Source organism: Neurospora hispaniola (assembly GCF_033458365.1).
Source record: "Neurospora hispaniola strain FGSC 10403 chromosome Unknown B0T23scaffold_2, whole genome shotgun sequence".
In the NCBI taxonomy this organism is placed as follows: domain Eukaryota; kingdom Fungi; phylum Ascomycota; class Sordariomycetes; order Sordariales; family Sordariaceae; genus Neurospora; species Neurospora hispaniola.
The window spans coordinates 2,780,347-2,807,044 of NW_026944407.1; the positions used below are offsets into that span (position 1 = coordinate 2,780,347).

General features: G+C 52.0%; 9 protein-coding genes and 2 non-coding genes across 11 annotated transcripts; 5 read left to right on the forward strand and 6 right to left on the reverse strand.

Moving 5' to 3' along the window:
* Positions 1-5: 5 nt before the first annotated feature.
* B0T23DRAFT_82263 (Vta1 like-domain-containing protein) lies at positions 6-2,122 on the reverse strand. Its single transcript, XM_062841853.1, has 3 exons — positions 1,770-2,122; positions 1,596-1,696; positions 6-1,538 (listed from the first exon to the last, which is right to left on the reverse strand). Exons 1-3 carry the CDS (start codon positions 1,882-1,884, stop codon positions 462-464), a joined length of 1,293 nt encoding a protein of 430 aa, XP_062695654.1. The 5' UTR covers positions 1,885-2,122; the 3' UTR covers positions 6-461.
* Positions 2,123-2,318: 196 nt separating this feature from the next.
* B0T23DRAFT_333199 (thioredoxin-domain-containing protein) lies at positions 2,319-4,396 on the forward strand. The gene is made up of 2 exons (XM_062835758.1): positions 2,319-2,807; positions 2,881-4,396. The coding sequence occupies exons 1-2, from the start codon at positions 2,658-2,660 to the stop codon at positions 4,222-4,224; spliced, it is 1,494 nt and encodes a 497-aa protein (XP_062695655.1). The 5' UTR covers positions 2,319-2,657; the 3' UTR covers positions 4,225-4,396.
* On the reverse strand, positions 4,370-5,698 carry B0T23DRAFT_82303 (3' exoribonuclease family, domain 1-domain-containing protein). The gene is made up of 2 exons (XM_062841854.1): positions 5,136-5,698; positions 4,370-5,028 (listed from the first exon to the last, which is right to left on the reverse strand). Exons 1-2 carry the CDS (start codon positions 5,441-5,443, stop codon positions 4,515-4,517), a joined length of 822 nt encoding a protein of 273 aa, XP_062695656.1. The 5' UTR covers positions 5,444-5,698; the 3' UTR covers positions 4,370-4,514.
* A 2,265-nt stretch (positions 5,699-7,963) lies between these two features.
* B0T23DRAFT_374213 (uncharacterized protein) lies at positions 7,964-9,477 on the forward strand. Its single transcript, XM_062836839.1, has one exon. The coding sequence runs from the start codon at positions 8,336-8,338 to the stop codon at positions 9,242-9,244; it is 909 nt and encodes a 302-aa protein (XP_062695657.1). The 5' UTR covers positions 7,964-8,335; the 3' UTR covers positions 9,245-9,477.
* A 1,416-nt stretch (positions 9,478-10,893) lies between these two features.
* B0T23DRAFT_312032 (glycosyl hydrolases family 2, TIM barrel domain-containing protein) lies at positions 10,894-14,176 on the reverse strand (the record flags this gene model as incomplete). The annotated part of the gene is made up of 2 exons (XM_062834667.1): positions 10,894-12,061; positions 12,144-14,176. 2 exons carry the CDS (start codon positions 14,174-14,176, stop codon positions 10,894-10,896), a joined length of 3,201 nt encoding a protein of 1,066 aa, XP_062695658.1.
* Positions 14,177-15,543: 1,367 nt separating this feature from the next.
* On the forward strand, positions 15,544-17,493 carry B0T23DRAFT_82366 (general substrate transporter). Its single transcript, XM_062841855.1, has 2 exons — positions 15,544-15,886; positions 15,951-17,493. The coding sequence occupies exons 1-2, from the start codon at positions 15,642-15,644 to the stop codon at positions 17,347-17,349; spliced, it is 1,644 nt and encodes a 547-aa protein (XP_062695659.1). The 5' UTR covers positions 15,544-15,641; the 3' UTR covers positions 17,350-17,493.
* Positions 17,494-17,668: 175 nt separating this feature from the next.
* B0T23DRAFT_353327 (uncharacterized protein) lies at positions 17,669-20,645 on the forward strand. Its single transcript, XM_062836109.1, has 8 exons — positions 17,669-17,985; positions 18,063-18,091; positions 18,213-18,287; positions 18,356-18,431; positions 18,486-19,180; positions 19,267-19,839; positions 19,910-20,203; positions 20,298-20,645. Exons 1-8 carry the CDS (start codon positions 17,923-17,925, stop codon positions 20,545-20,547), a joined length of 2,055 nt encoding a protein of 684 aa, XP_062695660.1. The 5' UTR covers positions 17,669-17,922; the 3' UTR covers positions 20,548-20,645.
* B0T23DRAFT_t87 lies at positions 20,622-20,722 on the forward strand. Its single transcript has one exon. It is a non-coding gene; the product is annotated as a tRNA-Leu (tRNA).
* B0T23DRAFT_418376 (uncharacterized protein) lies at positions 20,701-21,555 on the reverse strand (the record flags this gene model as incomplete). The annotated part of the gene is made up of 2 exons (XM_062839677.1): positions 20,701-21,204; positions 21,406-21,555. 2 exons carry the CDS (start codon positions 21,553-21,555, stop codon positions 20,980-20,982), a joined length of 375 nt encoding a protein of 124 aa, XP_062695661.1. The 3' UTR covers positions 20,701-20,979.
* A 975-nt stretch (positions 21,556-22,530) lies between these two features.
* B0T23DRAFT_t106 lies at positions 22,531-22,619 on the reverse strand. Its single transcript has one exon. It is a non-coding gene; the product is annotated as a tRNA-Phe (tRNA).
* A 1,625-nt stretch (positions 22,620-24,244) lies between these two features.
* On the reverse strand, positions 24,245-25,811 carry B0T23DRAFT_393651 (uncharacterized protein; the record flags this gene model as incomplete). The annotated part of the gene is made up of 6 exons (XM_062838090.1): positions 24,245-24,603; positions 24,671-24,705; positions 24,767-24,901; positions 25,083-25,288; positions 25,529-25,583; positions 25,684-25,811. 6 exons carry the CDS (start codon positions 25,809-25,811, stop codon positions 24,245-24,247), a joined length of 918 nt encoding a protein of 305 aa, XP_062695662.1.
* Positions 25,812-26,698: the final 887 nt, after the last annotated feature.

The following is a 26,698-nucleotide window of genomic DNA, read 5'->3' on the forward strand; positions in this document are numbered from 1 at the left end:
CTTCATCAAAGTCGATGCGAAGGACTGTGTACCAGCCCTCAGACCTGCCTTGAAATCGGCAGATTGTGTTTTCGCTGTCTCGTTTCAAAGTGCGCAATGTATTATCCCAGCTCTCGGGAAGCTGTCAGAACGAGACTCGCCTAGGGCTCCCTATGCGGCCGAACGGTCACTGGGCGGTTACACATTCCCATTGTCGGGCCCTGGTAAACATTGCTTCTGGAAAGTTTCCATGTTCCACTGGTAACCGCCAAGTGTTCAATAGTGTGAAAGGCATTTTTGCCCGAGCTTGCATAAAGGCCGCTTAAAACCCGATTTTGATGCCTTGGTTCCAGTGGTATATACGGCTGGATAGCAGGTAATAAAGAGATCTGACCGGCCCGGGGATCGTATATCAGTGGGCGCGCAGCGAATAACCTAAACCTCCATCAGGGTCATTGCGTAGCTCGTGTAACACCTATCAACTACGCTGCACCCAGGACCTCCAACGCTTTCCTTAGCTCCTTCACCGCCGTAGGAACATCTTCAAAGTTCAATGCTGAAATAGCCCATTTAGCGTGCTTCTGGGCTGAGGCCATGGCAGCTTCGTCGGTTGTGAAACCTCCAGCAACTTGCGAAGATGCATAAGTGGCTGCAGAGACAGCTAGTGGGGGAGGAACTGGCTGTAGACTGGGAACTGCGGGAGCTTGGGCAGCTGGCGGAGCTGGGTTCTGGAAGGAAAAGTCAGTTGGCTGGTTGACAGGGGGCGATACCACAGCAGCTGTTGATGGTGCACTGGGAGCAAACGTGGGAGGAACGACAGGCGGAGCGGGAGGCTGGCGATCAGCATCCGGTGTCCAAACTGCAGTGCCCGCGTCCGGCATCGAGATATCACGATCCGGGTAGGATGAGACTGCGCTGGGGGCGGATGGGAGATCGGGCTCAGGCCTGTAGTTGACAGGGTTATGTGTGGGAGCTGAGACTGGAGTGTCCAAGTCCAAGGAGACTGTTGACGGTGCTGGCTCAGCAAGCCCACTGGGTACACCGGGCAGCTTGAGTTCGGCTTCGGATATCGGGGATGGGCCAGCCGAGGCTGGGCTGATTGGCAGAGACACGCCGGCAGCGTCTGTCCTCTGCAAGTCTCTGTCTGGGACCTCCTCCACTGTGACCGAAAGGGGTGGTGGTGTTGTCTTTTCGACCGAACCGGTCAATGTCTGAACTTCTGGATCACTGGGGTCCAAGGCCGGCAGTTGGGGTTCTTCTCGTTTCGGGTTGGATTCGTTAGGGTCCCTGCCCTCCTTGATGGCCTTTGCGATGCGTGCGGCGTTCCATTTTGCGTATTTAATCTTTTGTTGCGTCTCCTCGTCGGGAGGGCCCCAGATGTTGACCAGGTGGAAGAAGGTTGCGGCGGCATCGAACGTCATGGCCGTTTGCTGTGTCACTTTGTTTGCCTTGACCACTCGCTCGGCGCGATCAAGGGTTTCCTGTGCGAATCTGTCGACGACGACCTGGCCGACCTCGTCGTCTGTGTAGGCATCTTCGTTCGGGTGCTCAGCTTTGGCCTGTAGGGAACAACAGTCAGCAAGAGAAGTGGTAAAGGGCGGCGGAATAAAGCGTGCCTGTTCCAGCTTCCCCATCAAGTCCATCGTATAAGTCATCATTTCGTCATTCTCTTTGTGGAGTCCCCTGTTAAGGATCTGGTTGACGACCCAATAATTGCCTGCAAAAGTCAGACACTGCCGGCCCCCAGTTGTCTTGGAGGGTACGTTGCTTCGTTCGCTTCTAGTACATACACCAATACGCAATCTCCGGTTTTACTGATTGAAGCTGGAGGGCCTTTGTCGCGCATTTCCAGAGGTTGATATCGGCCGCCTTGACGGCAGCGGGGATCGTGATGTTGTCTGTCATGACGATTGCGTTCGGGCGTCTGACAGAATGCCTGGGCTATACGTTCGATAAAGATAAGAGAATTTATAGGGAGAGAGGATAACTGAAGTTATCAAACCAGGAAAGAGGGGAAGTACTGCTCGTCGTTATCTCTCAGCTTCCTTGTCAAGTTCCATGGAACAGAGGAGGGTTGACCGAAGAACATGGACTGGACCAGGTAGCGTCGTCACCTATCTTCCGCGGCTGTCTCTACGTACTGCGTACGGCAGGCGGCACCAATTCAGTTGTTAGCGTCTCTTCCCCACATTCCCGCCCAGCCCTCTGCTCTCAAGCGCCATCGATGCCATCCACATGTGCCTTGGAGCTTGGGCCATATTCCAGCCATAGCGCGTTTCAAAGCACTGAAAGCGCTCCCGGACCGCAGCTCCTCCCCTGGTGATTCTGGACGCTTCTGACTTCATTTGTATGTGGCGCCAGCTTTCACAGCTTCTGTTGAAATGTGTTCTTTTGCCGAACTTGGGAAGATGACAGCTTTTCCTTTCATCTCAATCGGTCTGTCTGTTTGTTGCTTCCTTGGGTTTCAAAAACACGACACCATTTTTCACACGGGACTGACTCCCTAGGACGCCCATACAGAAGAGCTTCCTTTGTTCTCACTTACATTTTGTATTGGTATCGGCCATTGTACATTCATGACACTATAGCTCCAACCCCACAAACCTCCGAATCTATCATCATCCCCATACATACCACCGTCACCCAGTAAACAAAAGCGTCGCCTTCCTGACTGTACCATGCATCATTCCACCCTCTGCGCTCTGGCAGTTGGTATCCTGTCTGCGCTCCCCGGAGCCCAGGCGGGCCTTTATACCAAAAAGTCCCCAGTTTTGCAGGTTGACGGAAAGGATTACGATAGGCTGATTGCCAAGAGCAACCAGACGTCTGTAAGTACCAAACCGACTATATCTTAGATCAGCCATCGTAATAATGCATGTATCTGACCTCTCTCCCTTGCAGATTCTTGAGTTCTACGCCCCCTGGTGCGGCCACTGCCAAAACCTCAAGCCCGCCTACGAAAAGGCTGCCAAGAACCTCGAAGGCCTGGCCAAGGTCGCCGCCGTCAACTGCGATGAGGACGCCAACAAGCCCTTCTGCGGCAGCATGGGCGTGCAGGGCTTCCCGACCTTAAAGATTGTCCGTCCTTCCAAGAACGGCAAGCCCATAGTGGAGGACTACCAGGGCCAGCGCACCGCCAGCGCCATTGTCGATGCTGTGGTCTCGCGCATTAACAATCACGTCGTGAAAGTCGAGGACAAGAACCTCGACAAATTCCTGAGTGACAAGAACGAGACAGCCAAAGCGCTCCTCTTCACCGACAAGGGCACCACCTCCCCCTTGCTGAAGAGCGTCGCCATTGAATTCCTCGGTGTCATGCCCGTCGGCCAGGTGCGAAACACTCAGTCCAAGGCGGTATCCACATTCGGTGTCGACAAATTCCCTACTCTGATCTTGTTGCCTGGGGGTGATGCCCCTGGTATTGTGTACGACGGCGAGATCAACAAGGCCGCCATGGTGGAGTTCCTTTCCCAGGCGGCCCAGCCTAATCCGGACCCAGCACCGGCCAACGGCAAGGCTAATGGCAAGGCTAATGGTAAGGCCAACGGCAAGGCCAACGGTGGTGAAAAGAACGGAAAGCAAGACTCCAAGAAGGTCGCCTCGTCCCCCTCCTCCTCCTCCGAAACCTCCTCCGCAACGTCCTCCGAAACCCCTGCCCCAACCCAAGAGATTCCCGTAATAATCCACACCGCCCTCCCCATCCCCTCCCTCAACACCCCCGAAAAGCTCATCAAGGAATGCCTCACGTCCAAATCCAGCACTTGCCTTCTCGCCCTGGTTTCCTCTTCCAACGAAAAAGCCCAAAAGGCCCTCACCCACCTGTCCGAAATAAAATTCAAATACGCCCTCGGCCAACACAAGCTCTTCCCTTTTTACGAGGTGCCCCTCGACACCAACCCCGCCGGCGCGTCCCTTCTCAAATCCCTTGGCCTCAAGGAGGATGCTGACATTGAACTCATCGTCATCAACGCCCGTCGCGGATGGTGGAGACACTACGACGCTGTTGGTGAGGGAGATGATTTCTCGGATCATGACAAGTTGGAGGCGTGGATTGATGCGATTAGGTTGAGCGAGGGCACCAAGAAAAAGTTGCCGGAGGGTATTGTTGTTGAGGCTTCCTCGACGGATGAGCAGGAGGGGAAGAAGGAAAAGAAAGAGTCTGGTAAGGCTGAGAAGGCTGGTTCGGAGGAGGGGGAGACGCCTGAGGCCCAGCCAAAGACGGCCGGTAATCACGATGAGCTGTGAGAGATTGGTGAAAGCGTAGTTTGCTGTGACTTGTGTCAGTGAATGGCTGGTCAAAGGTTGAAGGTTTTTTGGTACCTTTCAGTTTCGGAGAACGCTTTCAAAAGTTGGCGCACGTTTACCAGAAACGACATGTTGCTCACCTGACCATGAGCTGTACTTTGATTACATTGATAGTCGTGATATTCGTCATGTTGCCTATTCTTTTTTGCTCCAAACCTTTGTAATGCTACCTACCGTACCATATTCGTTTCTGTGACCCGGAACCCGACCATTGATCCAGTAGTATGCATTCAATCCAGTTCCATGTCATTCAACCCAACCCCTCTCTCGACCGTGCCCTCCTGTATCATCTTTATCCCCTTCTCCCTCACTACCCTGTCCAGGATCTCCCTCACCTGCTTACACCCGTCCACGCCCACAGCCAACATGCCCTCCAGGCGACTCACCTGCACTCTGCTCTCGCAGACCAGCACCGCCACGCGGTCGCTGTCGCCCAATGTGGCCACCGTCAGGCCGGGCAGCTCTTGCTCCTCCTGGTGGTTCATGTCCAGCAGCGGGTCGGCGCCCTCGTCGTTAGCCGCGTATGTAGACGTCGAACCGGCGGTGCAGGCCGCGACGTAGTCTGTCATGGGAATGCCGGCGTCGACGCAGGCGAGCGTGGCGGCGTTGATGAGGGCGGCCAGCAAAGAGCCGTCTTGCGAGAGCACGTGCAGGGAGATGTTGATGGTGGAGTGCGGAAAGAGGTGGGTGTGTAAACTGGCAGCGAGGGCTTGAGATATCGTCGATTGAAGTTCGAGGATGTGCCTGTGATAATGGAAGAAGGAAGGATGACGGTTAGTTATGCGAACAGTGACAGACTAATAGCCGTAGTTGACACTGGGGGGGGGAACAACCCCTGGGTATTGACTTACTTATCACCTCTACCCCTTCGCTTACGGTCAACCGAGCTGAACCCGGCAATGACAATGTTTACAGCAACCTCGGCGTTCTTGGACTGACCACCGCCACTACCACCGCCCGACGTGGCTCCCCTCCGAGGACCGGGCTCGCTGGGTCCATTAACGACACACATGACCTTGGTGTGGCCCATCTCGAGGTAACTGGAGCCATCGGCGGCGGCCTGGGTGCGGATCTGGGCATGGATGCGACGCAGCTCGTTCCACCTGCGGCCGTCGACGCGCAACAGCGCGAGGCTGTATGCTGAAGTATCGAGAGGCATAGCGGTGTGGATGGGTGTTTCTTTCTTTGTTCTGGTTGTTCTAGCCTTTCACTTTACTCCTCCGGGTATCGTGGTTCGGGCTAATCTCTCTACCGGGCAGGTAGCGAGTACACCAGGCCGAGATTGGGGTACGGTATCCAGTAAGGATCAACAACAAACGCCCCGAGGGCCTGTCTGGGGAGCTGAACCTGAGTCGAGAATTTTTGCTCTTGCTTCCCCTGCTTAGTGTCCACCAAGCTCAGGTTGTGCTTGTAGTTGTACCCTAGTCGTTCTTCGGGTCGGGTCGGCCAAGCTCGATCTGGGAGATCGTGGTTAGTGCGTACGGTTTCGGCTCGGTGCCACAATTTATTCGATGCGATATCGTGCCGCGAGCGACGCGCAAGCTCTCGGTACGTTGAGTCGGAGGAGAGAAAGGCTTGCGTAATACGGAAGTGTCGGGGCCCCAGTTTCAGTGACACTGTTATCGCGAAAAGTGGGAATTCGGAGCTTCCGGTCGACCAGTCTGAATAATCTACAGCAGGTTTGGTGGACGGTTGTTGACTTTGAAATCGCCTTTTGCTAGGAATGAACGGACGTGGTTGGGCAAGGCCGAAAGTTTCCAATGGCAGGACAGGAAAAGTTTAGCTGAGCGGGGCGGGGCAAGATCCGCTGCGTCTCACGTTCGCGGGGTCGCCGTGCTCCACTCCACCGCTCACTCGGCAGGACGGGAGTTCCATCCGCAGGGCTTCCACTTCCACTTCTGCTTCCATCAGGAGCTGAAAATGCAGCCATGCAAGTGGTCTGTGCATTGGCTTGTTTGCAGCTGCAGACAGAGGACGGGACCCGATGGAACATGGAATTGAAGGTCCATCTACTCTCCACGTGATCTTGACTGCCCTCATTTGACCTCTCCAGCTCATAGCGGTACAGTCGTTGGCAAGATATCAATCGAATGCTCAATGTTGATGGGATCTTGATTGTGCATTGTGAGCAGGAGAGGGCCTGAAGTCTGGACTCAGGAGTGATCACTACCTACATAGGCTACTCAGGGGCACACTGTGGCAGTGGCAGTGACCCCTTGTCAACAGCAGGGAGGAAACCGGCATTCCTCCATTCCCCCCTTCGCTAAGTGAATACGGGACAACGGCCACCAAGATCATCTCATGGATACCGCGATTCGCTGGGTGTTCGAAATGTCCATTGGTTTGTATTCTTGGAAGCCTCGGTTGCGCGCGTCGTCATCTTCTATCATCTCGGACCCAAGAGTGATCCGGTTCTAGAAGTCTGGAACGCTCGCCAATGCTCCTGAGGCTCCCTATCTGGGGTGCAAATCGATCAAGGTTCAAGAGGATTCCGTTTGGTGTTTTTGGGGAGAGTTGTTCAACATCAAGTCTCTACACTAGGAGGCGCATGATGCAGCCCTAGACAGCCGGCCCAGGCTAGCACGAATTGGCCTAGTCTATCGATATGACTGAACAAAGATCCACCATTAGCAAGTCGTCATCCAATGACCACAATGCCTCTATCAAATAGTTTCATTAGGCGCGGTTTGTTTCTCGTTTCACTGTGAAAACCTCAAGGTGCGCGCTTACTCATTGAAGAATTACTGCGCTGGTGGCCGACCAGCCCACGGGGTCCAATGGAACGGAAACGGGGCAATGGGGGAGTGCAGTGTTGCCAAGTCTACCAAGGAACGACCCGCCAACGCCAATTCGCATTACACTTTTAATCAAACTGTGGATGAACGAACCATGAATTAGCCGAGGGGGCTCGCTAACACATTTGGCGGCACTTAATCCGGACATGTGTTAGGGATCGAAGCTCTTTGGTTGCATTGCCCCCGTTTCCGTTCATCTCGTTTCAGACCACCCGACCGCGACCAGGCTTCGAGAAACAGGGCTAGCGCTGCCATCCTTGACGCCAAAGCAACGGAACCTTCCCGCCCCCATGTTCACCTAATCTCCAGAACACCAGTCAATGCACGTGCGTCCTGTCTTGGGCCCCTTTGAGTCAAAACGAAGAGAAAGGAACTCGACGGATGGGGTCACGATGAGGATTCTATTGTCAGCGAAACAATGGCTTCTTTGACTTTGGCAAGCTGGACGAGACCTATTCTTGCAGTGGGTCAAAGGTGCTGCATAATTCAAATAGTCAGCGTTACGCCTTTGTGCGTCGTCAAAGGGTTCCATTGTTCCACCGAACTGCCGGCGAATTAGGCGGGGGATATCAAAGGGGCCAGCCAATCAAAAGCATCAGGTACCTGAGCAGATGGCGTGGACGGCGGGTCGCTGCTGGCCACTCAGGGACGAGAAATGGGACGATCACCGCCCTGACGAGTGGCAGGGACTGCAAGACCCACTCGGCTCACCTGTCCAGACCAATCTTCCAGGTGCCAGGGATCATTTCTGCCAGGCCCTCATTTCGCTGCCCCGGGCAACGTCGCACTGCGTTGTGTGGAAGGTATGCCGGTCCCTGAACGCATCCAGTGCGTGTGCGTGCCCCTGCAGGCGCCGTCTGCACAAACGTGGACCAGGGGCAGCTGCTCGCTCTGTCGTTTCTTTTAACCACTTGACGCCCTCCTCTTTCTCCCTCGCGATTTTCATTCCTCCTCCTCCATCCAACACACCACAACGACGCACAACGCCTCCTTTGTTGCGCTTCACCACACTCTTTTCTACAACTCTTGCGCAGATATCCCAATCTCGCAGCCATTCCTTTGGACCGCGGTCCCACGCTACACCAACACTCCTTGGATTGATTGCACAACATAGACCACGTCGGCCACCTCATCTCAATCGACTACTATAGACTAGACATACATCAAGCCAGCTTTCAGCGTCTTTTCGAGATACCCAGCATCCTTTGCGCCATCTATCCATTCCAACTAGACAAACATCTATTCAAACCGACAAGATGCAGATCACCAGCCTCCTCGTCCTTGCCGGCGTCCTCGGCGCCTCGGCCATGCCTTCTGGCCACGCCCACCTCCACCGCGCCGCCCACCAGCAGCGCGACCTCAAGTTCTACAAGGCCGAAAAGCACCTACCCATCCCCATCCCTGCCGCCACCCCCTCCTCCTCCTCCGTCGCCCTTCCTTCCAGCACCACCGTTCCTGAGCCTGCCCAGTCCTCTGCGGCTGCTGCGACCGGGGACGACTCTTCTTCCGATGACGAGTACATTCCCTTCTGCGGCGAGAACAAGAACACCAAGCGCGTCACCTACGCTCAGATCATGTACACTGGCAACACTGGCGACGCTGACGGCTGCGAGTGGAACTCCAACTTGATGACCGTCCCCAAGAATATTGCCGACAAGTACCACAACCGCATGTACTACACCAACGTTGCCGACGTGCCCTACCAGGTTGTTTGCGGCAACAAGATGGGTTCCAACCACGGCCTCAACGGCATGTTCAAGGTCGCTTCCAACAAGCAGCTCGTCTTCACCCTCCAGCCTGGCGAGACCCAGCTCGTCGTCGCCGCCGCCAACACCCAGGGTGTCTGCGCTTTCTCTGCCGAGGAGGTTCCCACCACCACGAACGGCCAGTTTGCCGGTAACTGGGCCGAGTTCGACTTTGAGAACAGCAGCAACGGTGGCTGGTCTGGTGCCGACTGCTCTTCTCTCGTTGCCCAGGCTGCCGGTATGGACGTTCCCGGCTGCCAGATTTGCGGCCACGACACCTGCTCCACCATTCTCCCCGGTGGCTTTGGTACCAACGCCTACACCAAGGGTATGGAGGCTGAGGACGGTGTTGGCCTCAACATCGCGAGCGGCCAGCAGGTCACCCTCAACATCAAGGTCGGCTACAGCGGCAAGGACTAAACATTTCGTTCCCGAAATATAAACCTTGTCTCCGATTCATGACGATGATCGATGGTGCCTTGTAGGCAGCCTGATTTATGGTGGTTCAATGTGGTCCTTCCTATCTTGCTTTCTTGTTATATACTTCATGAAGGGGCGGCGTGGTGTGCTTGGAAAATTGGTGCTCCCCGGCGAGGGTACGGGCTACGTTATCTAGGCATTTGTTAATTCAATACCACTTTTGATGACTCGAATCAATCGTTGATCCTGTGTTGATATCCGTAATCTTCAAAAAGTCCACTTCGTCGCCTACATGCGGCATTCCTGTTTGTTGCAAGATCTCATGTGCGCCGGCAATGAATGCTAACAAACAGCAGCCGCGCCACGCCACAGATAGAACTGCGCGGCATTTGACACCCACCACGCATGGCTTCGAAATATACTATCCTCGCTCGAATACGAGAATCAACCCACTCAACACAGGGATAATTATGCCGATCAAACCCAAAATAAAAGTGCACATGGCGACATAGGGTTCCACGGCCCAATCCCCGCTCTGGGGGCCTCCTGGGGGAATTCCTGGGCCGTGGTAGACTTGATTAGGTAGTTGGATCCGATGGAGTGGTTGAGGTGGCACAAAGTAGAGGTAAGGAGGGGTTTACTGTACGTATTCCGTCCCTTCCGTTCCTACTGGGACATAGTATAGTTAGTTGTTATGTTTATTCCAACCTACAGCCGCCCCCCTTCGATGGATGTCGCGGCGGTTTCTTGATGATGGATCATTATTAACGACGGAGTCTCCTCAAGATTCGTTGGCTTGATATTTCCTTGTGCTTCTTCTGTTCGCCTTCTTTTGCTCTTTTATTCACGAGTCTCTCCCCCCTGAAAATAATAGCGGGGTTGGATTGGAACCGACCTGAAGCTTGACACCACGTCACTGATCAATTTCTTAGGTATGTTCCGTGTTACCTCAGCTTGCGTGATAACGTTTTTGGAAGTTATTGCTGCTGGCTACTGACGGCGGTAACGGTACCTTGCATTATTTCTCAGCAGCCGTCAATCTATTCCCATGTATCAGCGTTATGGCACAAGTCTGCATTCATCGCATGACGTGCCTGATGCAAGGCAAGGTACTTTATCTTACCTTAGTCGCTTTATCCCCCCCTCTTTTTTTCCCCTCTAAGCGGACGATGTATACCCAGGCGCGAGTGGATGCATAGGTAAGGTCTGGTAGGGAAAGGATTTTTGCTTGCATCCGGTTAGGCATCGAATCAGTAAATAATCAGCTGCGAAGCTGACATTTCTCTTTGGGTCGAAGCGTGCATAGTGTCTGAATGTTGCTGTGCATTTTGCATTGTGCATTGCCATGATACATCAGAAGCGCTTTCTACATACCTACTTTTTGTCACTTTCCCTGCGTCTTGTGACTTATGAGAAAGGGGATATCAAAATGGTTTTAGTTTCCGCCCCTCACTGGTCCTTTTCTTGTATTACAGTTGCACAGTTGTTGAAGGACACGTGGGGCTATGTTTGAGGGTCGTGGTTCGAAAAGACGTGTGATGGAGGTGCTTTTGTGCCATGATAGTATATGCAAGTTTGGAATTATTTGCTTTGAAGGCATACAGATGTCAATGAAAAAGCATCCTGCTAGTGATGCTGATGCCTCCCCTTCAAACCAGAGGCTCCAACACAAACGAGAACTTCATCTCCTCAACCTTGACGAGCAAATCCTCCCTCACACCCGGCCCGCAAGCTGCAGTGCCCACACCCGCAACCTTTGCGTCAAGCCTCAACAGCGTAGCATCCTCTTCCACGAGATCGCATGGATGTTTTGCCTCTTCTAACGCCTTTGCGCTGTGTCTCGTCGCTACGAAGCTGAAATTCCTCTCGCAGTTATCAGACCACTCACCGTCCCCTGCTTTAGCTCGTAGCCCGGTCCCTTGAGGCTCATGGATGGCTACCCACCTAGTACCCATGCGGTTACCGTTCTCTTGTGGTACCTCATAAGGGGTCTGAAGATCAGCGACGTGGTCCACTGACCAAATTCCGAGGCGCTGGGCAGTGCGCTTATCAGGATAGGATTCTCCCGGTCCTAGGCCGAACCACTTCACGGCATCGAGACGGCGTGAGAGACGGAGATCAAGACCCACACGAGGGACGTGGGCTGGGAGGGTGTTGACGTAGTCAGAAGACTGAGGTTTCAGGGTTATCGAGATGCGAATCTCGCCAAAGATAGTGATTTCGTAGATTGTATGGGCAAGGTATCCCCAGGAGAGAATTGGCGGGGAATGAAACGTTCTTGTTGTGATAACGACCATATTACCAGTGTCAGTAACGTCGAAGAAGCGGAGCTGGCTAGTCAGGGCATGGACACCGAAGCGCTTCCAGTACGGGAGGGAAATGGGATTATCATTGTCGGTGGGTGGACGCCAGAAAGAGGGGATAATGGCCGCGCCAGTTCGCGGGTGGGGTTCGAGGAGGGGAGTACCACCAGTTGTCCAACTGGTCATATAGCCTTTTGCATTGTCGAAGTTGATGGTGAAGTTATGTCCAGTAATGGTGGTTAGAGTGCCAGATAATTCGGATCGGAGTGGAAGAAGCGCCAGTCTCGTTGAGGATACCTCTAAGAAACCCTGGGGTAATCCATCATTTGACCCGAGTTCAAATTGAGCCCAAGCAACTTCCTGTCCCTCTTCCGCCCATGCTGTCGAGCTTTTCAGACGGAATGAGACGGACAACCACATAGGTGGACGTAACCACGGCAATGGTCGCCTTAGATCCAGCTCGACGTTCTCTGATGATTGTGGGAGTATATATGGCAGTTCCAAGACGCCAGCGCTATGCAAGATGGCACTAGGGACGGCAAATTTGTTAGTGCCTTGACGTCAAGCTGGCCAAGGGGAAGTTGACAGGATTTTACCTAGTGGTGGTGTCCACAAAGAATTCAACTTTCCAAGTCGCGGTCAAATGATTGACTGAGACAAAGTCGTAAGAGTTCGTGATCCTCAGCTTACAGGCCACATCACTATAGTCAATCAACTCGGCTTTTATAGGCTGATACACTTTCTGAAGCTCGAGTAGCCCAGGCGTCGGTTGATGAGTGCTGTACAAAAGACCGTCCATGACAAACGTCCCGTCATTAGGAACATCGCCGAAATCACCTCCGTAAGCATAATAGGACTTTCCATCAGGGTCTTCTTTCCATAAACCGTGGTTAGCCCACTCCCATATGAAGCCTCCTTGAAGGCGAGGGTAGGCGCGGAATGCCTCTTCGTAATCCTCGAGCCAGCCAGGTCCGTTTCCCATTGCGTGCGCGTATTCGCAAAGCACTATGGGCTTCTCAAAGGTGCCATCAGACCTAACGCCTTCAGTCTTGGCGAGGCTGATCAATCGCTCAACGGATGGATACATGTATGAGAACATGTCTGCAGACTCAGCATGAGGGTCTCCTTCGTAGTGGACTAGCCTTGTAGGGTCGATATTTTTCGCAAGCTCGTACATGGCTTTGTGGTTTTGGCCGTAGAAAGCCTCGTTGCCCAAGGACCAGATAATGACAGAGGCGTGATTCTTGTCCCTGTGTATGAGCTGGGCCATACGATCCAGGTACGCTGCTTTCCAAGACGGGTTGTCACTTGTAAACTTGGCGGCATGACCGAAAGTAAGCTTCTTTCGCTCTTCGTAATCCACCTCTTCAGGTATATCCAAGGGCCGTGCAATGACATCGTAGAATCCGTGACATTCGAGATCTGCCTCGTCTATGACCCAAAGACCGAGCTCGTCAGCAAGGTCCAGAAGCTTTGGGTGCGATGGGTAATGGCTGCATCGCAGCGCGTTGATGTTGTGTCTCTTCATAAGCAGGAGGTCCTTTCTGATGAAGTCCAGCGGTACAGCACGTCCAAAGCAAGGGTGATGGTCATGTCGATTGACGCCGCGGAATCTGATGGGCTTCCCGTTGACACAGATCAGTCCGTCCTTCAGCTCAACCTTGCGAAACCCGACCCTTTGTTCAACTCTATGGTAAGGTGCATCGTCGACCATATGGGTCATCCAGACTGTGTAGAGATTCGGGCTTTCCGCTGTCCATTGGTTAACATTGTCGATCGGAATCTTGAGCATCACCTTTCTGCTGCCAACACCCGAGTCTTTTGCAGTGCCGACGAGTTTGTAGTGATCCAGGACTTCTACTTCTATCACCGAGCGAGACTTTGCTTTGACATCGATCTCGGCAATGAGTGTTCCATTTTTGTATCCGGTGTCGAGATCTGTCCGTAAGGACCAGTCCTCGATGCGAGTTTGGCGGAAGTACAAGAGGTGTACGTCGCGGAAGATTCCCGAAAGCCACCACTGATCCTGGTCTTCAATGTATGAGCCGTCTGACCATTGGTAGACCCGGACAACGAGCTCGTTGGGACCGCGTCGGTCGATATAGTCGGTTACGTCAAATTCGGAAGGGTTCCTGGAACCTTGAGCGTACCCGATGAGAACACCATTGACCCAAATGTGGTAGGCACTGTCAACGCCGTCGAATCGCAAGCGGACCTGGTCTGGATCAGTCTCATACGTGTTCGGTGCGAAGAAGGAGCGACGATAGGTGCCAGTGGGATTTTCCGAAGGCACAAAGGGCGGACAGACGGGAAATGGGTATTGGACGTTGGTGTAGTGTGGGATACCGTGGCCTTGAAGCTGCCAATGGCCAGGAACCTGAATGGTAGTCCACTGGTATTTTGCGTTGTGCTTGTCAGTCGGGTTTTGGCCATTTTCTGCAGTCGGGTCTGGAGCAGCTAGAGGACTCGAGGCGTAGTGAAAGTCCCATTGGCCGTTGAGCGAGAGGGCATCCTTGGGAATGTAGTATGTCCGTGGAGGCAGAGTGTTGCGCCGGAAGACAGACTCATTGCAGTAGTCGGGTGTGCCGTCGACCTCTTCAAGGGGGATGCCCCGAGAGCCGGAGGCCATTATTGCGGAAACGGTAGCTCTTGGGGCTTGGGAAAAGGACGGAGGAAAAGAGTGGAGGATACGACGTGGTGTTATCGAAGGGAAATCGCAAGCGCAAGAGAGGATGCCAGCCAAGTGGCCAGGTGTTTATATTCCAGCAAGCCGAGACAGGCCATCTTGTTTTGTGTCTTCCCGCATTACCCGGTCATCGACGTCGGTTCCAGTGCAACGCCGCACGTTCTGCCCTGGTGTTTTGGCTCGTAATCGGGCATTGAACATGGTGAAAGGCGAGACTCATTGAGTGATTGTCGCGAGGGGTTGAGGCAGCACACTGCGACCCTGTGACCCCGCATTCTTCTGCATAGATAGGAGGTACCTACAAAGTACATGCTCCCTCCGTAGAGGTAGCGGCCCATAGCGGTATCTTGCACCAATCAAACTTGTCAGTAGAATGAGTACACGCGGTTCAGGTTGGGAAAGGATTCTTCCTTCCCAAGCTGGTTGTAGGTGAAGTAAGGAAGGTGCAGACATGAGAAAGGATGGCTCCGTCCCGTCACCAGACAGAAGAAAGCGAAGAAGCTAGCCGTTAAGGGTTAGCACATCAGTTCATGAACAGCTGTTTGGATGACTGGGGGAAAATGCGGGGGAGGCACAAACTGTCGGGGAAGTCGGAGCCGGCCCAATTGTGGAAGGAGATTGGTTGGTGCGGTTGGGTGCTTCAACAACATGCAGGCACTGCACTCCAAAATCGCTTCTGTTCTCCAACTTGCACTTTTGCTCCTTTCTCTTCACTCTTCTTGCTTGCAGCCCATTCCAGCTGCTATGATCTCTCCCTACTGTACAGCAATGGCACATTATCAAGGCCTTTGCTCGGCTCACATTTGGTCGTTTGTTTGTTCCTGCCCTTTGGCAGAGTGACAGATTGGGCAACACTACCAGTCACCAGGACCCCAACAGAATCATTGTCTCGTCCATTTCCTTACTCGCTGGTCATCCCAATGTTCAGAATCGCCACCACGGTCTTCTCACACCATGGATATGGATACCTGTGCTACCATGTAGCTATGCGGACGAGAGTCCAGCCTCTCCAGGTTCGGAGGAAGAGGGACCGAGACCGACCCTGTCACCGTTTCCCCAGATTTGTTCCCCAGATTCGCCATCACAACGAATGCACCTAATGTCTGGGGCCCCGGACCAACCCTGGTTATAACACCCTTGGCAACCACACCCTCCAAGTTCCCCTTCGGCACGGCAGCATAGAAAGGCGCTGACGGGTGCAAAAGCAACATCAATCAGCATGCAGGGTTGCGCCAATTCAAGAAGCCTGGACTGACCCAGGACGGTGGAAGCACATGTAACGAGCTCATCACTGCTTTGCCATCGTGGTACAAAAGGGCACCATGACCTCTTCGTTTTCCGCTTTGGAGAGGTGTCTCTGGTAACTTCCAATTGCTCTCTCAGCATAACTCCCTAACAGCCAGTCAACATGGCTCACAGCATAAACGAAAAGGAGGCCATGGGTGCCCATGACGATGCCTTCCCAGAATCCGACGTTACTGTCCAGCTGGCCCATGATGTCGATAACACAAAGTACTCGCCCTGGTCCAAGAGCATGTTCCGCCTCTACCTTGTCCTCGCGTGTGCCTACCTCTGCGGATGCCTCAATGGGTACGATGGAAGTCTGATGGGAGGCTTGAACGGTATGAAAGCCTACCAGAACTACTTCCACATGTATGTGTTCATCGGCCAAGACACCCATGAGTGATACATCAGCTAACCTCTTGGGTTCTTCCAGGTCCACTGCAGGCTCAGGAACCGGCCTTGTTTTCGCCATGTATAACATCGGCAGTGTTGCTGCCGTTTTCTTCACCGCCCCTGTCAACGACTGGTTCGGGCGTCGTTGGGGCATGTTCACAGGTGCTCTTGTCATTATCATTGGCACGTGCGTCCAAGCCACGACACATACCAAATCCCAGTTCCTAGGCGGTCGCTTCGTCCTCGGTTTCGGCGTCAGCTTCTGTTGCGTATCAGCCCCTTGCTATGTCAGCGAGATGGCTCACCCCAAGTGGCGCGGCACCCTGACGGGCTTGTATAATACGACCTGGTACATTGGCTCTATTATCGCTTCGTGGGTCGTCTATGGTTGCTCTTATATCGAGAACAACAAGGACGCGTGGCGAATTCCCATCTGGTGCCAGATGATTACCTCCGGAATCGTGTGCTTGGGAGTCTTTTGGTTGCCCGAGAGTCCCAGGTGGCTCATGGCTCAAGACAGGTACGAAGAAGCTGCCAAAATCCTGGCCACCTACCACGGCGAAGGCCGGCTCGACCACCCTCTAGTACAGCTGCAACTCAAGGAGATGGCCAACCAGATTTCGTCAGAGGCATCCGACAAGAGGTGGTACGATTATCACGAGCTTTGGAACACTCACTCCGCCCGTCACCGCCTTATTTGCGTCCTCGGCATGGCCTGCTTTGGCCAAGTTAGCGGCAATAGCTTGTCCTCCTATTACATGGTCAATATGCTCAAATCAGCCGGTATTACCGATGAGCACAAGGTATTGGCGCTGAACGGTATCAACCCAGCCTTGTCGCTCATCGGCGCCGTAACGGGAGCACGCATGACCGATGTCGTTGGCCGCCGTCCTCTTCTGCTCTACACAATCGTCTTCTCTTCCATCTGCTTCGCCATCATGACAGGTACCAGTAAACTCGCAATGCCGGGCCATGTTGGTAACCTTGACGACGCTGACACTCAAGCTCTCACCCCATCCCAACGTGCTGCCGCTAACACCACCATTGCCTTTATCTTCATATTTGGCATTGTCTTTTCTTTCGGATGGACGGCCCTGCAGTCCATGTATATTGCGGAGACACTCCCCACAGCTACCCGCGCAAAAGGCACTGCTGTCGGAAATTTCGCATCCGCTGCTTCGTCTGTCGTTCTTCAATATTCCTCTGGGCCTGCTTTCGAGAAGATCGGGTACTACTTTTATCTCGTTTTTGTGTTTTGGGACCTCATCGAAGGTGTCGTGATCTTCTTCTATTTCCCTGAAACCAAGGATCGCACCCTTGAAGAACTCGAGGAAGTGTTCTCGGCTCCTAACCCGGTCAAGAAAAGCCTGGAGAAGAGGAGTGCGCAGACAGTATTGAACACCATGGGAGCGCCGGATGACGAGAAAGTTACAATCTAGTTTGGTCAATGGGACTTGCACGTGATTGAATGGAGGTTAAGCCCATGATTCAGATGGCCAATCAATATTCTCACCAGCCCAACCTTCACATGTTGATGTGATTATAAGAGAGTACACTCGGGTTCTTGCTACAGAGTTCAAGTACGGACCGTAAGCGCCTGGCCTTGCTCATTATGAAAGTGTTGAGCACAGTCTATCGTAGAGTCATGGCCCAATAATTTCCGGACGAGAAGTTCCAGCTTTCGTATACCACGACGGCTTCGTGGATTGATAGGGTCCGAGCCTGGCATGACAGCCTGTTCCTGTAAGTTACCTCCCCCCCCTCCCCCCCTCTCTCTTCAAATCATTCCCAACCCCAGACCCCTTGTCTCGGTAGTCTCCGCTTTCCCCGCAATATTAGGGCCAGGGGGGTATGGCTGGAATGTCCCGGACCATCGCGTCCCTTTTCCCCCTCTTCACCTCTTGACGCCGGGTCTTAGTTTGCAGTCCTTTTAAATCGGACCGCTTCGGATCAGGCCGATAGTGTTGATAGCCTTCAACGCCGATCCTGCATGGAAGTAATGATGATGCAAGATGGCCATGGAGAACGACACCAGGAGCGGGCCATCAAGGAAGCGGTTTAGAACATCCCACGCAGTGAGTTTTGCTTTTTCCTGAATTTCGGCCCCATGTTGCTTAATGGAGTCATCCGCTTATGCAACTTACTATCCAAGTGTGACCTGTGCCGGTCCAGAAAAATAAGGTTTGTTGATCCTCTTATCGTTCCCTTGACTACCCGCATGTGCATCCTGCAAAGGTGCCATGCCGCTGTGGTGGAGGTGTCTTGAACCTGGAATCCAGGCCGCTTACTTTCCTGATAATAGATGTGACGGTAATACGCCATGTGCGGCTTGTGTCGCAACTGAAAACGACTGCACTTATGGATCTGAAGCCAACTCGTGAGCGATACCATCACGTCTGTCAATCCTCGATTCAACGGGTCACTGGCTGACAAATTGAACCACAGGAGGGGAAAGAGTGATCTCATCCTGGAAGGGGTGTTGCGTGTTGAGAAGTATCTTCACGACTTGAATGCAAACATTGTCAGCTGCCCTTCTCACTCGTCGCACCTCCGGTGCTAACACTTGTATACCTAGGCAGCATCGCCACACTTCGTTAATCGCAGTTCTTCTCATCCTGTACTGTCACCCGCGGTCGGCTCGTCAGTTGGTAGAAGGAACCTCTTCGGGGGCTCCTTCACAGACCTGCGCATTACACCTCGGCCTACCCTCTGTCCACATCCGGACGAGCTAGACAACGCTAACAACCTGGAGAATGCTGTTCTCGAATCACGGCATACTTCTACAACGGAGTCAATACTACAATGGCCCCATTTCGACGTCTTCCCCAGTCTTCGCAAGGACTACACCTCCATCTCCCACCTTGAGCAGTCTCGTCCTCGCATCAAGACGAAGAAAGGAAACATCCATCCGTACGTGACAGAAGAAGAGGTTGACAGCATTTTGGATGCCTTCGAGCATGCCGTCAACTTCTGGTATCCTACAGCGTCAAGCGATCAGCTACATAATGCTCGGGCACTTATCACGAACGTAAACTTTGACGACCACGATGAGCTCCGCGTCTGTCTTGCTTTACTCGTCATGGCACTGGGTTGTGCAAGCAAGGTGACGGCAGGCTTGATGGAAAGCGCTGCTGTCCCTGAGAGCGAACGGAGACGCAGAGCAACTTATCGTGCAACGGGCGATATGTATTTCGAGAGTGCGCTCAAGAAGCTTTACGTTGCCCACATGGATGTCGACTCCATAGCCACACAGTGTCTTTTCTTCGTAGCGTGAGTTTCTTTGGCTTCAATGTGCCTTAACCACCCTCCACCTTTCCAGCTCACTTTCCGACTAACACTAATCTCTCAACCTTCAGTCTTTACTTCGCCTTCCTTCGCCGTCCCCTCCAAGCATGGGAGTATATTTCCGCCGCAGCCACCAAGTGTCTCCTTCTCCTTTCATACTCTTCCCGAGATTCCACTTCCGAAGATCAAGAACGTATTCGCCGCATCTTTTGGTCCTGCTACATCCTCGAATCTGATTACTTAGCTGAGCTCTCCAACTTGCCACTATCAGGTATTGCGCGTATTGAATCCTCAGTTCCGCTACCAGGTGCAGGGTATAGCACGCATTCGAACGCCCAAGAGGAGGAGCAAAGCTCCTTGTACTTTTTGGCTTGCATCTCGATGAGGAGGCTGCTTAATCGAGTACATCAACTACTGTATGCGAGGGGAACAGGCGCGAGTTTGGATGATAAGCGGTTCCCTGGCATTGTGAAGGAGCTGGATCATCAGTTGGATGAGTGGAGGACTGTGCTTCCAGAAGCCTTTGCTTTCGAGGTTGAGTGGCCGCCAGTCGGTGCGAAGCACAATATCACCGGAGTAAAGACGGAGCATGGGGGGTTCCTGAGGCAAAGGTATCTCACTTGTAGGAGCGTCATCTACCGGCCGTAAGTTACAACTCGTTCGCTCTCATCAACCGAGCCTGGAAGATACCTAGCCACTAACCTTCTGCTATAGATATCTTATGTGGATGTTAAGCAGTTCGAATGCCGGCTCCAACCCTGTCACTAGCCCAATCATAACAACCGGTGGATCCCGTGGCGTCCAAGGTCCCCTGGCCTCCGTTCCAACAAGCAGCACGGCCGTCGGCGTGAACAGTACCACTACCCCGTCAGCTATGAACATAAAGCTAGCGGAACACGAAGTCCTAGCTAACTGCAAGTCTTGCCTGGATGCATGTTTGCTTCATATTTTGAACCTTAGGGGGTTTTCTCAGACCTTATTAGTTGATACGTGGGTCTGTTCACTTTCGTGCGTCGCTCTCCTGTTCTTTTCTTTTCCCTTCTTGTGTCTTATTTCCATACGTGATTCGATTTGCATCTAGTACTGACACGGAGAAAAACAGAATGGCAGGCGCAATGCTTGTTCTCTTAGCCGCCTGCCGCATCTCTTTGCTCAAAGACCTCATCGGGCCCGATATCCTCCAAGCGGGAAGCCACTTGAGGGAATCGTTAGTAGGATGGCAGAAAGTGCAAGGAGATCCGAGCTCGCCCAGCGTGGATCAAAGTGTGCATATTATTGAGGAGGCCGAGAGGTTCATCAGACAGGTCTATAAGGGTGGGAAGGATGAAGAGGAAGGCCGCATTGAGGAGTAAGATGGCAAATCGCATGGACCGCGAGAAGAAGCCGATCTCAAAAAGAGAGAATATTGACCAAATTTCATCAAAACGGCAAGATGGCCGAGCGGTCTAAGGCGCCACGTTAAGGTTAACCCTTAATCCGAGATATCCGTGGTCCGAAAGGGCGTGGGTTCGAATCCCACTCTTGTCAAATTCAATTGTCTCCGCTTCTCTGAAGTCGGTGATTCTCTTTTTCCTTTTCTAGCTTTTTCCACTTTTGGTGTTTCTACTGTCTTGTTTTTTTTTTCAATTGTTTTTTCTTTTCTTTCCGATAGGAAAGATCTGAGGATGGCAGCTCCTAGCCTTGTACTTCCCTCTAGCGGTGTGGTTGCAACCTATTCATATCATATGCTGTGCTAATAATGGAGCTACCCTACCTTGTCTTTACTTTCAAAGGGCAGAAGAGCATCAAGCCTGGCTAGGCAAATAGCAAAAAGGAAAATGTCCTACGACGTTCGACATTCTTTCTAGACCAGCTGGTCCCCAGTCCTGGCCGTCGGCCTTGCACCACTCGTCAAACTGGAGAACTGCGCTGACGGCGGTGCCGATATTGTAAAGGAAGAGCGAGTCGCTCTCGTGAGTCCCGTCGGGAACTTGGCCGATGGCGCGCAGGGCGTTGTCGATACAGAGCTTCTAGTAGTCGTATTACTAGCCCTTTTCGTTGGTGCAATAGGATCACCTTTAGCTTGAATCCGGACCTTTTTTCTCATTGCTAGAGGTACGGTAAACTGACATCTTCGTGGAGGGACATGACCATACAAGGCTTCAAAGTGTTTACCCCCAAGATTTCTCACTACATTTATCGAGTTCTTCTGGCCTTCAACGAAAGAGTACCTCGTTGGAAATTTTCGAACTCATAACTTTAGCAATTCTCGGCAGTCGGTTCTCACCGGCGATGGAAAGAATCAGCGCCTCAGTCTCGGCAGCACACAGCCCTACACAGATGACACTATAGCTTTCTCGGTATAACTCAGTCAAGAACATGTTGCTGGTAAGCGGGGGGGTTGAAGCCAAGTTCAGAGCATGTTGCAACGCAAAGACGCACTGCTCATGTCCCTACCTCTAGGTACTTGGCCTCCAATTCTCCATGTATAGGTAGTCCCACGAGACTCAGTTGCTCAGCCCTGCGCTTCAGCTATTGCCTGGCTCATAGTGACGCTATGTCATGGAATAACCCTTCAGTTGGAAACCAGGCTACCGGAACTGTCATGCCCTTGCTGGGTGCCTTCTTGTTGCAAGGAAAAAGCCACGCGAATTGTACAACATACCGCAGTGGCAACGGATGAAAGCCCAGCAAGCGCTTCCGGCTGACGATGTTGGTAAGTGAATATTTGTACACCTTATCCTGCCTTATCAAATGTCCAAGCTGGGTCCTCCATTTTCTCTATTTTCGCAAAGCTAATAATACTTTGAGGGAAGAAGCAGATCCGGATTTATAACCTTCGTGCTGTGCCGAGAAGACGACTAATGATTGTAGAGGTACTTTCGTGACCATCAAGGTACTTCACATCCCCTTCCTCTTCGAGCTCTTTAGTAACGTTGCTGCGGCTTACATCGCTCTCTAAGGTACCTACCAAGAGGCCATACGTTGGAACCAAAGTTCTACGAAGGCCGGTTCGACCGGGTAAAGGTCATGCGTCTTATATTATGTAGGTGCCTAGGTACCCTCAACCGGTGAAAGCGCTTCCGCGGAGCCTACCTCTATCGACTAAAGGTAGTATCGCACTCACGGGCAGTTTGCAGTTCTCCCAACTTGACCTTTTTATTTCCTCGTTGGAACTCGGGCAAGCGACTTCAAGTCCATGACTTATACGCGAGTCATGTTCACAGTGTGCAAGTCACAAGAAAAAAAAAAAAAGGAAAAAAGGATGACCCCTGCTCTGCCCTCCTGAGCATCCATTTTTATTTCGACCACAACTCCACTGCGACAACGTCGAAAACAACAAAAAGAGAAGTTGATGCGGTTTGTGTGGATCGAACACACGACCTTCAGATTTATGAGTGAAGTGGACTTCAGTCTGACGCTCTCCCAACTGAGCTAAACCCGCCTTGTTGAAAGTTTGGCTAAAATGTTGGGTTTATCAAGACTAGATGAGTGGAGTGGAGTCCTGCCGTACCGCATGCTGAAGTGCCGTGATGATGCGCTGATGCGGATGGTTAGTCTGAAACAACTTAAGCATATATGATGGAAGAAATGCTTGGTTCTTTCTATTGATACCTGAAAAAGGATGATAGTTTGGGGAAAGAGGGACTTTGGAGACTTTGAGAAATTTCGAAATTCGGACCCGACCCAGCTTCAAAACCAAGGATACTACCTCTATATCACCACACCTATCCCCCCTATACGAAAGATGCATTGGCTAGGAAACATTGATTGTGGTTATTGTCCAACAACTACAACGCATGTCTGGAAACAGGTTTTCCCGCTACGGTACCTAGACAGCTTCTTCCACCAATCAGCCGGCAACTCTACCTCTATCTTTGCTCGCTTCATCTCAATATCAAGCCTGATATCTGCTATGTCTCTGGCGATCCAGCACCCCGCTTTGGCAGTTTGGTATGCTTCGGCATGGTTGCTCTGCTGCTGAGAGGGTCCTTGGCCGCTTGTTCGGATTCATCTCGAGCATAATGTCGTTGATCTTCTTTTGTTCTTCCTCCAAGCGCTTCATGTAGCTTGCCAGTCGCTGTGGGGCCCCCTCGAGTTCCTGAGCGCCCGAGTCCCTGCAACTCGCTGTTAGAATTAAGAAGTACAAGTTGCAAGAAAACTTGTTCGTGCCGTGGTCTCGCTGGTTCGAGGCGGTTATCGACAAGGTCAACCCTTCCTCTCCTTTTTTTTATATCTTTTTCTTTTCTCTTTTTGTTCTTTTTTTGCTCTTTTTCTTTCCTCTTTCTTTTTTCTCTTTTTTTTTTTTCGGGGGGGGGGGGGGCTTTTTTTTTTCTCGTTTTTTTGAGGGGGGTTTCTTTTTTTTCTTCTTTTTTCGTTTCTTTCTTATCAAGAGCGTGGGCTGGAGTGGTGTCTTTATTGGGTTTATGAACAACTTGTGGTCGATGGGGCACTCCAGCCCACGCTCCTGAATCTCCTTATCTCCCTCAGGAGCAGACTTTTGTCAGCCGCTCGTAGTGGTCATACGGATAGGGGAAGACTCTCGAGTTTTCCGGACTTCGACATGAGTGAAGAGGAGGGAAAGGGTGGTAAAGGGAAGAGGGATGAGGTTGAGAATAGTTTTTTCTTTCTTTTTTCTCTCTTTTTTTTTTTTTTTTTTATTTTTAAAATTTTTTTTTAAAAATATTTTTTTTTTGGTTTATTCCTTGTATCTTTTCTTCCTTCTTTTCTTGTTTGCCAGGAGCGTGGGCTGGAGTGGGTGTCTTCATTGGGTCTATAAACAACCTGTGATCGTTGGGGCACTCCAGCCCACGCTCCTGAGTCTCCTTGTCTCCCTCATGAGTGGCCTTTTGAGTTGCAGAATTCGACTTGGCCTCGGCCTGAAACTGTTCTCATGAAGCCTTGTCAGGCTCTGCCATGACGAACTCTCCGTCAGCATTGACCATGATGCTGGGAAAACAACACAAAAAGATACACGAAGATTGTTAATGGTCTGGTTCTTGTTGTCCCGCTGGGCCGTTGCTTTGTTTGCTGTCTTGACGAAGGATTTGGGAACGCCGATGGTCCGCTTTACGCGGGGACGGTTGTCATAGTCGGGGTTGCCGTTGATTGGACCTCAAACCGCGCGTGTCGTCCAGCACGTATGGGCGCCGCAGGTGAATCCTGAGCACCGAGGGCGGTGGGCTGTTCAAGGGCCTTTGCCTGATCCAACCATTTGCGGGTTACGGAACCTACGACGTATAGGACGCCCAGCTTATGAGCGTGGTGCATGTGCTTGCTCGTAGCCAACAAGGTCAGGCCGAAGAAGGTTACGAAGAAGAAGAGGAAGGGAACGATGACGAGAGGGGTTGGGTCGATTGACAGTTGTTGCTGCTTGGGGACGTCGCTGGGCCATGGAACGGGGAACAGTCTTTGGTTGGAGTTGTTGACTGGAGTAGGTCAGTGACTGATCGTTAAAAGAACGGGTTTCGCATGGAGGAAGGGTGTGTTACTTACAACCACAGCGTTGTGGCTGGATGTGCCCGGCATACCTGGGATGGAACATCTATGGCATGTAGTTCTGAGGGATCATGCTATTCATACCAGACATACCGGGCATTCCCGTCCATCACCTGCTCCAGTCCGTCATGGCTTGCTGCTGGGTTTGTTGGGCCTTCTGTTGCATGGCCCCGCAGGACCAGGAACATGAACGTTGGCAGCGTGAGGAGCCATAGTGTCGGTGGTGGTCTGTTTTTGTCAGTATCGTTCCAGATTCCCATCACAAAATGAGATTGGCAGCGTAGAAGGAGCCCGGATCATGGAGCTTGAGGGCAGAAGGAGAAGATTATGAAGATCGAGAAGATGAGGGGAGAAATGACATGATAAATTGAAGTTGTAAGCTATTGATGACAACGGGAGTTTAACTCACATTACATCGGGAGCAACGTTGAGCTCGGCGAGCAAAGCACAGTCACCCCAGACGAAGAACTTGACGATGAGGGTGGTAACCAGGGCGATGCTAGGTGAGGGTGAGATGGCGTCGATGCCATCGACGATGCCGGCAGCAGTGAAGATGCTACTGACAACGATAGGCGACGACGATGATCTTGTCCATCTTGCTGGTTCACGACTTGCCTAGGTTATGAAGAAGAGGAAGAAGTGAGAGCTAGTAGACTGCGTGGAAAGAAGGACGAGGCGGGCTACTCGAGAGTTTGTTATGTGAGAAAAGGAGGAAGGGAAGAGGAGATAGGTGGAACGAGACGACTGGAGAATTTATGCTCGTGTAAAAAAGAAAGATCCAGTGCGGGGCTTAGGGCTGTGTTTGACCTCAGAACCCCTCGGCTGAGAAAGAAAAAGTGAGTTATTGTTGCCTACAGTCAACGTGCGTTCGAACTGCAGTCTGGACTTTTCGATGACGCGTTGCACAGGTCTATAGTCCTCAGAGTAGAGCAAGGCCAGTGGCAATCAGGGATCGGAGGTGGAGGGGTTCAATCTAGTCACAGAGCTCAACAAGATTGTGGCTGTGCTACCTGCTTGTCGGATGAGCACCTCTATGGATTGCTCCAGATGACACATAGGAGGCTGGGCTATTCCGTCTGATATCAAGTGCAGCAGGTGACCTCTTCCGGGGCAGTTCTCGGGTGGGGTTGCCTGACATTTCCCTCCAGAAAAAGGAAAAGAAGCAAATGGGGCTACAGTTTCAATGTTGATAGAACTGACTGGCATGGATATGGGCTGCAGAGCTGGACCGTTGAACCCAATAGTATGACGAAGCACAGGGCATGCTTTGAGGCTCAAAGCCCGAGGGCGGTGGGAGTCCGGTACCTGAAAATGGGCAGTTGAGTGCACGATGAGATGGGGACCGGCTTTCGCCAACTCCCGTTTACCTCTACATGACGCAGAGAGCCTCACTTCCTTGAAAGGAGGAACAGCAACAAACACAAGTGCGGTAGATAGAGGTACTTTTCCAGATTTCCTACCTGATAGCCCAGCAAGCCTTATCTGATTTGGAAAGAACACTGTGAACTTCCAATTTGTGTATCTGTACCTATCTGCGCGAACTGATCAGTGAGCTCATTTGATGTATTCACTGCCTGGGTTCCTAGAGGTAGCGGAAGAGGTAGAGGAATAAGTAGAGGTAGGTAGGTAGGTAGAGGACTGGAAGCAAACCTGGAGTGGAGCCAGACACTCGAGTTTCTTGAGCGGGCAGAATACATAAACGACTGGCTTCTCATTCAGACATCAAGCAAACATCAGGCTACAGGGCGGGTTTCCTATTTCATCCCTGATCCTCTGGGAGCTGAAATTGTGAGGCCAAAAAAAAAAACGGAAATTGACTCACCCTTTATTACCTTCAATGGGAGCAAGTTGTCCGTGACATGACATACTCGAGTGTAACAGCAGTTCGTCAACATAAAGCTCACACCCTGAGCAAGGAGATATGCCTACCTACAGGTAAGATTAGTTGAAATGCATGCTTGATTCCCAGCTGAATGCAGTGATTTCCTCCTTCTTGACTGTCACGAACATGCCTGGGCATATGTG

Excerpts from the sequence above, each read along its gene's own strand:
- B0T23DRAFT_82263 (XM_062841853.1), bottom strand. The coding sequence starts at position 1,884 with ATGACAGACAACATCACGATCCCCGCTGCCGTCAAGGCGGCCGATATC. Across the intron at positions 1,697-1,769 it reads ACCGGAGATTGCGTATTGGT|GCAATTATTGGGTCGTCAAC; the intron begins GTATGTACTAGA and ends TGACTTTTGCAG. Across the intron at positions 1,539-1,595 it reads TGATGGGGAAGCTGGAACAG|GCCAAAGCTGAGCACCCGAA; the intron begins GCACGCTTTATT and ends TGTTCCCTACAG.
- B0T23DRAFT_333199 (XM_062835758.1), top strand. The coding sequence starts at position 2,658 with ATGCATCATTCCACCCTCTGCGCTCTGGCAGTTGGTATCCTGTCTGCG. Across the intron at positions 2,808-2,880 it reads CCAAGAGCAACCAGACGTCT|ATTCTTGAGTTCTACGCCCC; the intron begins GTAAGTACCAAA and ends TCTCCCTTGCAG.
- B0T23DRAFT_82303 (XM_062841854.1), bottom strand. The coding sequence starts at position 5,443 with ATGCCTCTCGATACTTCAGCATACAGCCTCGCGCTGTTGCGCGTCGAC. Across the intron at positions 5,029-5,135 it reads CGAAGGGGTAGAGGTGATAA|GCACATCCTCGAACTTCAAT; the intron begins GTAAGTCAATAC and ends CCATTATCACAG.
- B0T23DRAFT_374213 (XM_062836839.1), top strand. The coding sequence starts at position 8,336 with ATGCAGATCACCAGCCTCCTCGTCCTTGCCGGCGTCCTCGGCGCCTCG.
- B0T23DRAFT_82366 (XM_062841855.1), top strand. The coding sequence starts at position 15,642 with ATGGCTCACAGCATAAACGAAAAGGAGGCCATGGGTGCCCATGACGAT. Across the intron at positions 15,887-15,950 it reads TACCAGAACTACTTCCACAT|GTCCACTGCAGGCTCAGGAA; the intron begins GTATGTGTTCAT and ends GGGTTCTTCCAG.
- B0T23DRAFT_353327 (XM_062836109.1), top strand. The coding sequence starts at position 17,923 with ATGGCCATGGAGAACGACACCAGGAGCGGGCCATCAAGGAAGCGGTTT. Across the intron at positions 19,181-19,266 it reads CAGTGTCTTTTCTTCGTAGC|TCTTTACTTCGCCTTCCTTC; the intron begins GTGAGTTTCTTT and ends CTCAACCTTCAG. Across the intron at positions 20,204-20,297 it reads ACGTGGGTCTGTTCACTTTC|AATGGCAGGCGCAATGCTTG; the intron begins GTGCGTCGCTCT and ends GGAGAAAAACAG.